The 13382-nt window shown below is 39.8% G+C and overlaps 2 protein-coding genes across 6 annotated transcripts in view; both read right to left on the bottom strand.

The window, feature by feature from the left end:
• The window catches only part of LOC121088623 (ankyrin repeat domain-containing protein 26-like), a 59235-nt gene that overhangs the window by 29788 nt on the left and 16065 nt on the right, over window positions 1-13382 (bottom strand). For all 5 annotated transcript variants that reach the window (XM_040594995.1, XM_040594994.1, XM_040594993.1 and 2 more), the window contains 8 exons: window positions 13212-13359; window positions 11558-11619; window positions 10331-10433; window positions 8658-8686; window positions 8481-8547; window positions 8349-8393; window positions 4184-4269; window positions 503-741 (listed from right to left, as the gene is read on the bottom strand). In XM_040594995.1, coding sequence (XP_040450929.1) covers window positions 503-741; window positions 4184-4269; window positions 8349-8393; window positions 8481-8547; window positions 8658-8686; window positions 10331-10433; window positions 11558-11619; window positions 13212-13359 — 779 coding nt within the window. The remainder of the gene's footprint in view (window positions 1-502; window positions 742-4183; window positions 4270-8348; window positions 8394-8480; window positions 8548-8657; window positions 8687-10330; window positions 10434-11557; window positions 11620-13211; window positions 13360-13382) is intronic.
• Window positions 670-4176, bottom strand: LOC121088624 (coiled-coil domain-containing protein 144A-like). The gene has a single exon (XM_040594998.1). It carries the CDS (start codon window positions 2643-2645, stop codon window positions 1521-1523), a length of 1125 nt encoding a protein of 374 aa, XP_040450932.1. The 5' UTR covers window positions 2646-4176; the 3' UTR covers window positions 670-1520.

Below are 13382 nucleotides of genomic sequence, written 5' to 3' on the forward strand. Positions count from 1 at the left end.
GACAGAGATAAAAAATATCTATGATACATTCACAGACTTGACTGAAAAGATCGTGGAAGATACCCAAGTATTTAAAAAACCTTCCCCTAGGAGTGAGTGGCACATGTGGAATCTGAGCTAGATTCAGGTTAAGCTGGATATCCCCGTTAAAGCAAGCACCTAGAGCAGAGATCCCTTTGAAGGACAGACAGGAAAAAAACTCCTGCTTAGGTTTACGTAAAAATACGTGTGCCTTCTTTAGACTTTTGAGATTGGTTTGGTAATATAATCTTTTCCCCTTTCCTGACAAAGGGCATATTAACTTAATGAAAAGGAAAACACCAACTGCATGGAGACCACTAAAATCCCTTAGAAAAGGGAGCAGTAGTAAACCACAAGTTCCTACTTTTCTTTTCCTACTCACTATGGCTTTCACCACTGGGGAAACTACTATAATATTAGAAAACCTAAGAAACTTACATAGTACTACAAGTAAGAATTAGAGATTATTTCATTAGCTTACTCTTTCATTGGCATTTTAATCAATTTTGAGCTCTCATCAGATGAAAAATTCTTTTCGCCTTTTTCTTCTATAGTGTTTTCATTCTCCATTTTCAAATAGTCATTCTTCCTTAAAGTAATCTTTTGTTTCATTTGCCGATCAGTGACGTTGCCTGATGGTATATTTAATTTATCAAGACATTCCTGTTTTGCCACCGCCTGCACTTTGGAAATTCTTTGTTTGCTTTTTTCCTTCTCAACCTATAAAAAGAAAGTTAAGCTTCGTGTATTTCTTACTATTTCTAGAAGACAGAAACACCACATCTAAGATTGATTAATTCAGGGTTTACCCCTGAAATAATATGAAATTAGAGAAGCATTTTCACAAAATTACACTAAAAGTTTATTATGTCATTGAAAGTACTTCAAATTCACTCGATTAAAGATAACAAAAATAAAGCCCTTAGAAAGAAAACAACGGTCTATCTTAAAACAAGAACAACAAAAAAGTGAAAGCATTACTGATGGACAGAGTTAGGAGGACTGCACAATGTTGGTTGTAACAACACCAGAAAAAAGATCAAGTGGAACTGCGGGGGGATAATGCTCCCTTAACAAGGGGAGGAAAATAAAAAAGATGCCAAACCCACAAACACAAATGGTTTCACAGGAAAGAGGAATTTTAGTGAAAGGCAATGAAGACACACCATGCAGATATCACAGCAAATGAATTATTAGTCAAGACCCTGTTCAGAAGCTATTTTCATTCTTTGATTCAGAATCAGAACGGATATAATTGTATGGATTTCTTTTTATAGCAATGAAGTGATAATTACTTACGCTGGAACCGAGTGCCACCTATTGTTAAACTGGAACAAGAATGCATTCTGTTTTCCAAAAAAGGGGAAAAAGAAAACTTTCCACTGCTCTCTTTATTCACAAGTAACATATTTCCATCAGAACAAAACACAATTTGTAGGAAGCATCTTCCCTTAATGATGAATAGCTAAAGTGAACAGGACCATTGATATATAGAGAGATTAAAGAATAAAGAGTAGCAGGTGAACTACCTCTTTTTGCAGCTGTACCTTCTCTTTCTCCAAAGCCAGGAATACTATTTGCAGCATTCCTACCTTACCCTTAAATCTTTCAATATCTTGTTGTAGTTCTTCATCAAGATTCCTTTGCAGCATGCTATGTGCTTGCTGAGCATTTGCAAAAAGGCCTTCCATTTCTGTTTCTCCTATTCTGTTGTCGATAAAACAGTCCCTGGGAACATCATCATTAAATCCAGAGTCTTTTCCAAGTTCCCTCTCTGTTACAAAAAGTGCATTTTCATCACATGTAGAAACTGGTCTTATTGTAGGAATAATATTAGAAATGTCATCCAACAGACTTGGTTTTAAGCTGTATCTCAGGGAGTATTCAGGACCTCCCACTACATTTCTACTACTTCCATTTTCATTCTCTTCCATTTCCATAGTAGGCATTTTTTTTTCCTCTCCTTTTGCTAGAGGCACCTTTGTATCATCGATATTGTTTGTGCAGTCTTCTTCATCTGTACTCCAGGTATCTTCCATGTTTGCATTTAAGTTACTTTGATCAGAAAGGACACCAAGAGTTGGAATTACAATTTCCATTTTGGGTACTTTTCCACCTAGCGTAAGTTTAGTATCTCCAAATTCAACTTTACTTTCTAAGTTATTACTTGATTCTGTTGCATGAGGTGAAACAACATGAGAACTCTTCAATTCATCACTGAAGCCAACTTTTGACATTTCTTCCACCAGAGAAGTAGTTTTCCCAGTTTCATTAATTTCACCAAACAGCTGCTTTAGCTCTGCTGTAATGTTTTTAAAATTTGTTTTCAATTCCCTTTTCTCATTTTCAACCCACATTCTTTCATATCTTTCTTCCCAAGGTTTTGGACTTAACTGCTTGTCAGCACTGTGCAATTCCTCATTTTCTGCTAGGGCTTCCTGATGTGAAATTTCTGCTTTATCAGTCTGATTTTCATGTGCTGTTTTTTCTATCAAGTTGGTAGTTTCTAAAATATATTTATCCTTACATAAACAGGTATAGACAGAAAGATTATCAAGAAAAAATATTACAGTTAATCTATGCAATTTCTGTTGCAAACTCATCATGTAATAGAAATAAGGCATTTTGAAAGTGAGTTTTCTAATATAAATCAAGGGTTACTAAATTAAAGGTTCACTGCATCACCATCTTCTTGAAAAACAGAAGGACTTAAGAGACAACAGTTTCCTGGATTAGATTTGTCTGGGCACTAGGGTTGCTTTTACCTTTTAGCCTGCTTGCTTTCTGTAACTGCTGGCATTTGTCACAAAGCATTTTTACTTTTTCAAGTTTTATTGCTTTAATACCATTTTACATTAAAACTGCCAACATTTTTCTCACCCAATCCTCCCTCCATCATTCTCCACTGTCTGGCATTTTACAGTCCCCGGCCACCTAAGCTAATACAATGTGAATGAACATGACAAGCTTTTTACCGTTCACCACACAGAGAAGTGGCCAAGGGAGGATTATTTCTTCACTCAAGATTCAGAAATAATAAATTCCATTCCAAGGTCCAAAGAAAAGGATTTATTAGGGAAACCTGTCTGTTCCTTCCCTCATCCCAGAAATCAGGAACCCAAGCTTGCAGGAAAACTGCACCGTGCCTTAATCCTACCCAGCCCCCTCAAGTCCCTCTCCCCACGCTCTGTTTCTCAACAGCTCCGACTGCTTCTGCCCTGTGTCACAGTCCTCCCCATGTGCCTCCTCGGCTCATGGTGCCTTCTGAACAGGTCCTGCAGCCTTGGTGTCCCAACAGGCTGAGACCGTCGCGCTCCTCACGCTCCTGTCGTGTTAGCCAGGCCCTTTTCTCCCGCGGCAAAGACCCCTCCTCTCAGAAGAGGGAAGCAGCACCTCAGCCAGCCACCACCTGTCTCACCCTCCCTGTTCCCAAGCTCATCGGCCAACTACTACCACCTTGCAACAGGCTTTCTGTGCTTTGCCTGTTAAAATTAAGCATGTCCCTCTTCCGTGATGCCTGGGTGTGCGGTGGAAATAATTTGCTATACTGTCCCTTCAGGTGCTCCAGAAGACGCCAGACCCCTCTGTGCAGCCCTGCCCTGTATGCCCAACACAAGCAGGACGCCTGCCTCATTCCCCTCTAGGATACCCTCTGAAAAACCCTTTTCAGACACTTAACGTGGCCAAACAAGAGCATACTTTGCAGAGACTGGGAAAGCATCAGAAAGGTCACCAAATCTCAAGGTGTTCTGTTTGTTCTTTGTTTTACAAAGAGGAAGACCAGGTATGTTTAATCAAACAGATCAGCATATTATAGACAAATCTCCCTCTTCACTTGAATGTGCATTTTGCACAGGCAAAAAACCCCACATTTGGCTGCACTGTTTCTCAGCAGCGCACAAAAGGAAAAACCCTGCTCAAAATTTAAGCAAACCAACTGAAAACAAATCACTATAACAGCAAGTATCCAGCATAATGGCAAAGATTTTACCCCACCATAAGAAGACTGTATCCAACTTTACTTCAGACTGTAATACAACCTCTGCCTACAAGACTCTCCCTTTATTCAGCATTATTCACTGACTGGTAAGTTTTCTTTACCTTAGTGTATAATACAATTTACTGAATCAGATTGTAATCCAAAATACTTGGTTTTACATACCCACAGCCCATAATTTTCAATAGCATCCTTCACGTTGTCTTTTTCAGCTGATGATGACATAGGAAAGATAGATCCTGAGTTCTCACCTGCAGTAAAAACCCACAAATTTTTATAAACAGCATAACTTAATACTACTTATTTACAGCTAGAGTGCATCTTGAATCATCCTATTTGTGACAAAAATCTTAACACAAAATAACACATCCCCTCAAATTCGTGCACTGTTAGAGAGAAAATCATAATACAGATTTAAGATGCATCTGTGTGAATTCCTTTCTTCCTTTCTTCCAGGGCATTATACTTTTTAATGTATAAGGGAAATTTGCTGAAATTCACTACATATGGCCACAAATAACCCATTCCTGTTTCTTAAACATGCACAATCTCTCTCTCTCATACGTAGACAGATACCTCTGTATCTCTGGTACACTGTGCGCCATACAGTATCCCTCCATCAATTTCAAGTTCCCTATGTGTTGTGCACAGAAAATCATGAACAACAAAGTCACAGGCTTGAAATCTTGAAGACCCCAGCTTTGTTCCTTGCACGACACAAATCTGTCTCTAGACATGGATCTAGACAGAGTATTTCAGTCAAACTGTTGCCCCATCTGTTCCAGATGACACGGATGGGCCACTGAATGAAAGACAGGCTTGTGAAATGTGGAGAAATAACCCATGATCTGGATGTCTTTACTGTTGGAAACTGGATTCCACCCTTTCCTCTCTCAGAATTTCTAAGTAATACTGGACAGGTCACAAACTCCTCAGAAGCAGTCACTCACTCAGTCTGGGCTCCCCATTATGGGGTGTCTACCTTGAATCTCTGTTATATCTGAGAACTGGACTCCAAATAGTTCCAGACACAATTTAGAAGCAGCAACTCATTGTCATTGTTTGTGTTTGAAGGAACAAGTATTCAGAAAGAAACAAGTCCCAGCAGCTCAAGTGTGGCATCTAAAAAACAGAGATGGATTCTTTCCACCTTAATCACTCTGGATCTCCTTTCCTGCTCCATAATCCTATGGCTTCTACCTAACAGCCTTTCTGCTTCGCTGCTAGAGAGGGACACAACATTCTTCCCATAAGAAAAGCAAGCAAGAAGGAAGAAAATAGATAAAATCATAAGAATACAAAAGGGTCCACCATTTATGAGTCACAGGGCCAACCTCACTTTTGGCATTTTCTCCTGTAGGTGACTCCTTTTACAAACTTTCATTGTATGTGCTAGTCCTAGAAGCCTCTCCACCCAAGTACAGCAGGGGGTGGTCAGTCTGTCGGACAGATGGGGCTGCTCCAACTCTGTTTCCATGAAGGTACGCTTACCAGATTTCTTCTGTCACTTCACCAATGTTCACTTAGGTCAAAAACAGCAAAATGCAGGCAACTTCCTACCATACCATTTGATACGTGTCATCGCTCCCATCATCTAACATGGACACCACCATTTTGCTTAAAAGACAGACTTTAAGTATTTTGTGGATGCAGGAGAACTGTGACATCTTTCCTGTGCACAACACAGACTGAATAAGCTTTTCTGGTCAACTGTATCTGCCTGAAAACTGGATAAAAGCAAACCTGCCAGCACCCAGAGTTTTGTACTGGCCTTCTAAGAATGCAATTCACATTCTCTGTTCAGAGTATGTAGGTGTCTTAATGTTTTGGATTCTGTTTCAGAGTGCGGTCACTTTACAATTAGGTGCCACGCTGCTATAGTCAAAAGCAACCCTAACTCCTGTTCAGCCTTGCCCATCATGGTCAACAGTAAAGTTTTCAGCAGTAGCTATTTGAGTCTGAAGTCTCAGTCTTTAGATAAGATTTTAGTAACATTGGAGGCCTAAGAATTCTTTTCCATAGGGTTTAAATCAATCTTGAAATTTCTGTATGATGGGTACAGAACAAGGAAGAAGGCAGGAAAGATGAAAGGCTACAGTGTTCTTCCCTCCTTAGAGTTCTCATTGTGTCGGTAACTCTAGTCAAATAACTAAAAAATAAACCAGACTTCTCCCATTAGCTGTTGCAAGTAAAATTTCTTCTTTTCTTGGAGCAGTAATTCATGAATCTATTTTCTGTATTATTGGCTTCTGTCAACATTGTGAAAGAGGATGACTCCTCATTGCCAAGAGTTCTTCACTTTTAGCACAGGGAGAAATGTTTAGTTAAAACACTGGTAGAACCCTACTCCAAGGCTTCTGAAGAGGCCGTCATTCAAAAAAATGTATACAAAAAATTCACAGGGTAAATTAAATTCCAGTATTTTTGCCTATCATTTATTGCTAGCATGTATTTTTATTAATGGATGCCTGCAGTGCAGTGCATACAAAAGATGCAAGTCCCCCACCTTTTACTCTGTCTGCTCTCTAGCTAGCACTGAAAAATGACTTCTAGTCATCTTAGGTCTTTCCAATTAGTCTTTACCTCTCCACTCTATTCTGAGACTTCCCTCATAAATTGTCGTACATAATGACTTTTTGCAGATTACAGTGGACAGCAGCTACTCTGCTATACAGGAAACATGAGAACACCACTACTTTATTTTGACTCAAAAACAGATTTTAAGAATGTATTACTATGAGTCAGTAACAAAGTAAACAGAATGGGAAATTCCATCTCTCGTTGAATATTTAATTGCGCAAGATACTGTACCTGTTTTCCACATTTATGAAATAAAACTTGTCAAGGATGGCATTCAACCCTTTTAGAGTCAGAAATATTTGTGCTGCAGGAATCATGATGCTTTGTTGAAGCAATCTAATTTGCTTAAACCCAAATTCAAACATAAAATGTTTGAAAGAAAGAAATAAGAAATTTTTACATCTACTTAGCACCTGACCTTCAAGATAACATATGGGTAAAAACCAGCATGACACAAATGAATAAAGCCATACAGGAAAAACAGCTGACCTGAAATGAGCCATGAAAAGGCAACCTTTCCTTTCTTTCTTTGTAATATTGTAACATACTGGTCCATTATGGGGCTACACTTCACATTACTGTGGAATACAGACATAACCAAAACTCATGTTTTAACTGAACAACTTCTAACAAATATCTGTGTGTCTTACAAGAACACTGTCACTGCAAAATAAAGGGTGAAAGAGGACTCGCTGCTTACCCATTGCAAATACATGAGAGGGAGAAGAGCAAGAGGAGGAGGAGGGAGATACTGCTAGAGAGAATTTTCATCTCTATTATTGTCAAAAGAACAATACTTTTTTTTTTCTTCCCCTACAGCAAAGATGCCCAAGAACTTGGAACTATTTGTATTCTATACTTAGAAGTTACAAGTCCGCTTACTTGTCTACATATCTGTTCACCTCTCTCTGGTTTATAATTTCAAGAGCCAATTGTAGAAACTCTAAAACCTGAGTGGCAAATTGTTTCTCATCTTATAAACAAGTGTGATTAATACAAAATACAACACAAATAATCAAATATGCAAATCAATAAACATTAGAACAAAGAAATTAAAAAAACATTAAGGTTACATATCCTCTCTCCAATATATAGCGGACCAGCTAGCTGCCTCAATTTTAGCCTTGTTTCCAAAGGAAACGGAATTCCTGACAACATCCTGACACTAATTTCCTCCCATCTTGTCTCTCTTCCCCACTTCCTTCCCATACACCTCTGAACCTGCTGGTCATTTTCCATGAAATAAGAGAAGGAAGCCTTAGAGGAATGTGTTTGCTACATGTTTCAAAACAACTGCCAGACAGGTAGAGAAAAGCCAGGCAAGTAGTAATTCCTGAAAACTACAGCTACAGCATAAGCCCAAGAATTACCCTTTCTGCCTCACCTGCAGCTCCTGGACAGCCTAGCCTGCAGATCCCTAGCCTGGAATCAGCCACAGCACATGCTCAGAGACCCAGGAAAATCAGGAAGGGTTTTTTTTTAGAAACTGAAAGAAAAGCAGACTTCAAGACTGCCTGAAAAGGGGAGATGGCAGCAAGTATGGTGTAGGAAGCGTGTATCATGAAAGGGTATGTACAGTGCTCAATAGCAGACTAGAGGAGGGAGCAAATACATACATAGAGGTATATTTCAGCAGACCTTCTGCTCCCAGGATGCCTTGCTAGAGCCATTCATTTAACATTAGAAACAAAATTGCAAGTACAATGTGTCTGTCCATAAACGAACACTACAAAGAGATTTTTATGAATACCTTCAACATCTTCTGCATCTCCTAAACCAAATTCCTCCAACAGATCTGCAAAACAAATCAGATGCTTTATTAAATACTCCTATCTAGAAAGATTATGAAGCTAAACCCAGAACCACATGAAGTGAACATTACCTGACTTCTGCTGCTTTTTTTTAGGAGAGGTTTCATTCATTTCCAAAACAGATTCAGAGGTCTTCAGCTATGAAAGACAATATAATGACAAAAAAAAAAAAAAAATCAAACTTAAAGTAACTACATAATATTTAATGAGCAGAACAAGTAGTCAGTCTGACATGAACAAATACTTACCTGGGAATTATTGGGTGTCTCCAAAAAGCCTGGAGGTGAAAAATGTTTTAGAAAGTGTTATTTTATTTAATTTATACAATTTTTACTCCATCCAACATCAGTAGTTTCTACAACTAAGTATTAGTTGCAAGCATTATTTCATCGAGACTACGATACTGAACATTCAATTTACCTCATCATACAACATTTGTATCAGTATACAAGAAATGGACAATGCATGCTTCCCATCATGCACCTTGGATTTAAGAAATAATAATCATAGAACTAGGACAATCCATAGGAAGCAATAAGGACTTGCTTGTTAACAAAACAAGATCAAAATACTTATTTTGAGGAGCTGAATCCTGCTTTCTACAAAGATTATTTCAAAAGCCAAAGCTGGCTTGCTGTAATGAATGCTCATAAAATAACACTATGAATTATATAAAATAACAGCACTATGACCGTGATGTTGAGGGGTATTTTCCTTTCCATGGATTGGACAGAGAAAACAGGGGTGCAGACATAGAAACCTCATACACATCATACAGTGAGGAAGAATCAAACTAGTTCTTATCAGGTTGTTCTGGTTTAGATTGCAAGGAAAGAAAAAAACCAAATTACAATTGCTTGTAACCTGCATTTATAACACAGTTCCAAATAGTTTTTTTTTTTTTTAAAGACTTTTGTCCAACATTAAGTAACTTACAAACCCACACAATCTACTGGCCCACCTATATTTCTCAAGTCCTCTGCTTTAGTCATCTTACAGTTTGAGTCCTCTCATGAAAGAAGCGTATGAAATGTTATTAAGAATGGCTCCACAGCAAAATTTTTGTATTTAAAAACATTGTTAAAAACCTAACAGCATTTGATTTCAGTAAACTTGGTGGTCTAGCAGTATGGAAACACCTTAGAAAGATTATCATAATCACCTTCTATCCCCTTTTTACACTGATTCTGGATTTGTACGAATCTACTAGAATCTAGTAGATTCGCACAAAGACTTTCAGGACAACTACTCAACAAGTAAATTTACAAGCTCCCAGGAGCTTTTAAAGTTTTGCTTCCATCTTACTAAACTAAAATTGGATTAGCTTCTTCAGCTATTCTATTGTACTTACGCTACAAGCAGGACTGACCATTTAGTAAAAAAGAAATCCTTCAGGTAAGAGTTCTACCCCAATAGCAAAACTTCCCTGCCATTCTATGCTCCAGATGCTCAAGAGACAGTGTCACAAACTACAGGCAGAAACCCTTCACAACAAAACCTGAACTTTTAGTCACATTTTAGCTCCTAGGCAAAGCATAACAGAAAGGTATAAAAAAGATTAAGATAGGGGGGAAAAATGCTTTAGCCAGATCATAGCTTTCTCCTGCTACATTATCATCCAGGAATGTTTAGATGTTCAGACAGCCCTAAACCACATACACTTTCATTGCTATGCCACAAGAACCTGAATCCAAAAAAATAGAAACACATCCAAAGAACACACATAATGCAAACAAGATATCTTCCTTTACAAACTTGCCAGCAAGCACTGTGATAGCTGGTGTTAATTAACAAATACTAAGCACTTCATTGCTATAGTGCACACCCACACCATACCAGCATTCCTAAGGCAGACATTGATAAAAGCTCATGTTAGCCTATACGTGTTTACAGACAAACATTTAGTCCACCAGGAAGTTACCAGTCTTGTGGTCCCCTGAAACCATCTGTGAGCATGCTCCGTGTCTGTCTGCAGCTGGAAGCAACACACCAGGTGATACTATTTCCGGACTTTCAGAATCTGCCTGTATAACATAAAACACATGCGTGAGAATTAGTACAAATTTTCAACTCATTTCTATGTAAAAAGTTCCTGCTAAGCCAACTTGCACAGCATGGAATCACAGAAGCCTTTGATAAGCCCCTTGGAAAGGGCACATCAAGACACAGTGGAAAATCACAGCAGACTTGCGTGTTTTCAGATCTTAGGCAAAAACCTCACAACTCATCTAAACTATTCTGTCATGTTGACAAACTGCACAGCCACAAAAGAGAATTAACATGGTAACTCAAGATGTGGGTTGTGAACGAGTAACTGCAGGTCTGTGGTGATCCAACTTTCGTACTGAACTGGTACCTGATACTCAAATTTGTGCTGGTGTTCCCCAGGCACATATCCTGCAGTGCTGAGTGAACACATGGCTATTCCCAATCGCAAAGGTTGAATCAAGGCTGTTGGGGTGGAACAAAGACTAGCAAGACAAAGCTTACAGAAACTAAGGCTACCTAAAAAACCCCAGTAATATTTTAGCCTTGTATTTTTAAGAAAGGGATGGGGAAGAGTTCCTTCTTCCTCACAAGAAAAGTCAGAGGGGGTAAGCTACAGACTCTGCTTGTTATCTATTGCCATAGATAGAAAGAACTAAAGGGGCAAACACAGCCAGACCGTGTGGTATCTCTGTTGAACATTACTTTCAAAAAGGACCAAAAAGGTAGAAAGGATCTTTACAGAAGTAGCTAATCATCTAGGCTGTAGGCCCTAAGGGCAACCACTGAACAGGTCAGCAGGACAAAGTTGTGTGGTGAAAAAGCAACAATCCCACCAGCCCCTGTGAGAAGCTCAGAGTATTTTAAGTAGCAAGAAACTTCACTGCCTCAATACTATACTAGAAACTAAACTCAAAAGGCCAGTTGCTATGAGACCCAAATCATTAGACAGACCTAACTTCATCCCAGGCCTACTGAACAGCTAGTACACAGCACAAGTATTTCAAGGGCCCCCAGCTACAGACACACAGCAGAACCAGGAAAAGAGGACATAAGCCTCATCAATGGCAGGGCCCAAGCTCTGAGTGCTTCTGGATCTTACTCCCCACCCCCGCCAGTGGGTGTCTTCACAGTCCTTCACAAAGTCCTTCACAGGAAATACCTCAGAATCCCAGGGAGATTCAGCATCTTCCTCTTCCTCTGCTCCAACTGCTGTCAGGGCACCTACAAATGCAGTAAGAAAGAAGGGAGGCACTGAGTGTTTATATTTCACTCTGCTTTTCCCCATCAGTCAGTCCCTGCATCCAAAAGATGCACAGTGGTTCTGTTGCTGAGGACAAACTAAGAAGCGAGTGCTATTCAAGGGTTTCTTCACACCCAGAAACATCATGGTGTTTCCTTTAGATTGCCACCTCTCTTGCCTCCTTTCCAGCAGAAGACGGCTATGTACAACAGCTGGCACAGCTACAAGCTACACCGAACACGTGTTTGGGTCACACCTAGGAAGGGGCTCCAGCACGCTGCAGTCCGGTGCTATACGGAGTTTAGGTCACCTGCTCTCTGGTCTACAGCTCCAGAAATTGTCACTGACTACCACTATCCACTGTACAACAAGTACCGTAGAAACATCATCCAACATATCTTCACACTCAAATCACCAAGAAACAATGCTCCTTTTGTAGCACTACCAGCAAAGATCTTCCTTGACCAACAGTTGTTATCTTGCACCTTCCCAGAAGGCAGACACCTAAGCGTTGCCATTTAAAAAGAGCAGAGGCTCACAGCCCAAAAACTCACCCCAAACACACAAAAAAATTGTTTCTATCTCAGGGGGCTAACATCCAAATCTCTTCTCTACTAGACAAATGTAAGGCTCAGTCTCAGTAGGTTCCTGGCCAGAATAAACTATCTTCATTTCTGTTTTAAGCTAGTCCATTAGGTAAAAAATGATTCAGGATTCGCTCTTGTGGAGACATGCACACAAAAAAGGGGAAAGGAGCTAGAGACCAGCGAGGGCACCCATCCTAGCAGAGGGCAACTACTGGTTCCAGCCTCAGCTATGACTACTTACACTGTGCCAAATGCATGCTTATGGTAAAATGCAGAGACAGAAGAGCGTGTATAGGCACAACATCTGGAATACAGCAAGTTTTGCCAGGGCCCATGTAGCATTTAACCAGCAGCTATACATGCTCCGGTAACATCTACCATGCCACACTACTCTCTAGAGACAGACAATGGAAACTGTGCCTTCTACTCCTGCTCCAAGACCTGAGGTGAGTACCAAAGTGCTCAGCCCTGACTGACGTGGCAATGCTTTCAAGCCCACACAAGTGTGGCACTGGAGAGACTTTCTCCATTTTAAAACTGGACAAGGTGAGGCACTGGACCAGAACAGCTTTCTCTCAGATTGACTCAAATCTTTCCCAGGCTTCAGCCAAGAGCAATCACAACTTTTCAGTCTGACAGTACGGGCCAGAAAGGGGAATGCTACTCTCACACCCAAGACACTCTAGTCCTTCCCTTTTTCATCTGTGCATTTTGTTCTAATTGCTTCAGGGAGAACACAGCAACAAAACCAAGAATGACACTTGCTCCATATAGCACTGTTTGGAATCCAAGGCCACAATTTCTTCTTCAAGAACGAATGAAAAGGAACAAAAGCTACTTTCCTTCTCTGCCAGTGCCCACTAGGGTTCAGAGGCAAGGGAAAACCTAACTGTTCCAGAAGTCAATCACCATTTTGGTTCATTTACCGTGCATTAATGTTTATAGGAAAGAAGTGGGATCAGTATTTACTAACTCATTTCTCTCACCAGTGTTGTCTTTTGAAGCACTGTGGACTTGACGGCTATCATTACGAATAGAATTTTTCACACCGTCAACAACTGCAGTTTGTAGCTCTTTACCAGTGTCTTCCTTTTCCTGCTCTTCCTCCTCTTCTTCCCGTTTAGGTGTTTTTTCCTAAAAGAGATTAACCAAACAGC

Source organism: Falco naumanni, chromosome 5 (genome assembly GCF_017639655.2).
Source record: "Falco naumanni isolate bFalNau1 chromosome 5, bFalNau1.pat, whole genome shotgun sequence".
Lineage (NCBI taxonomy): Eukaryota > Metazoa > Chordata > Aves > Falconiformes > Falconidae > Falco > Falco naumanni.

Excerpts from the sequence above, each read along its gene's own strand:
- LOC121088624 (XM_040594998.1), bottom strand. The coding sequence starts at position 2,645 with ATGCCTTATTTCTATTACATGATGAGTTTGCAACAGAAATTGCATAGA.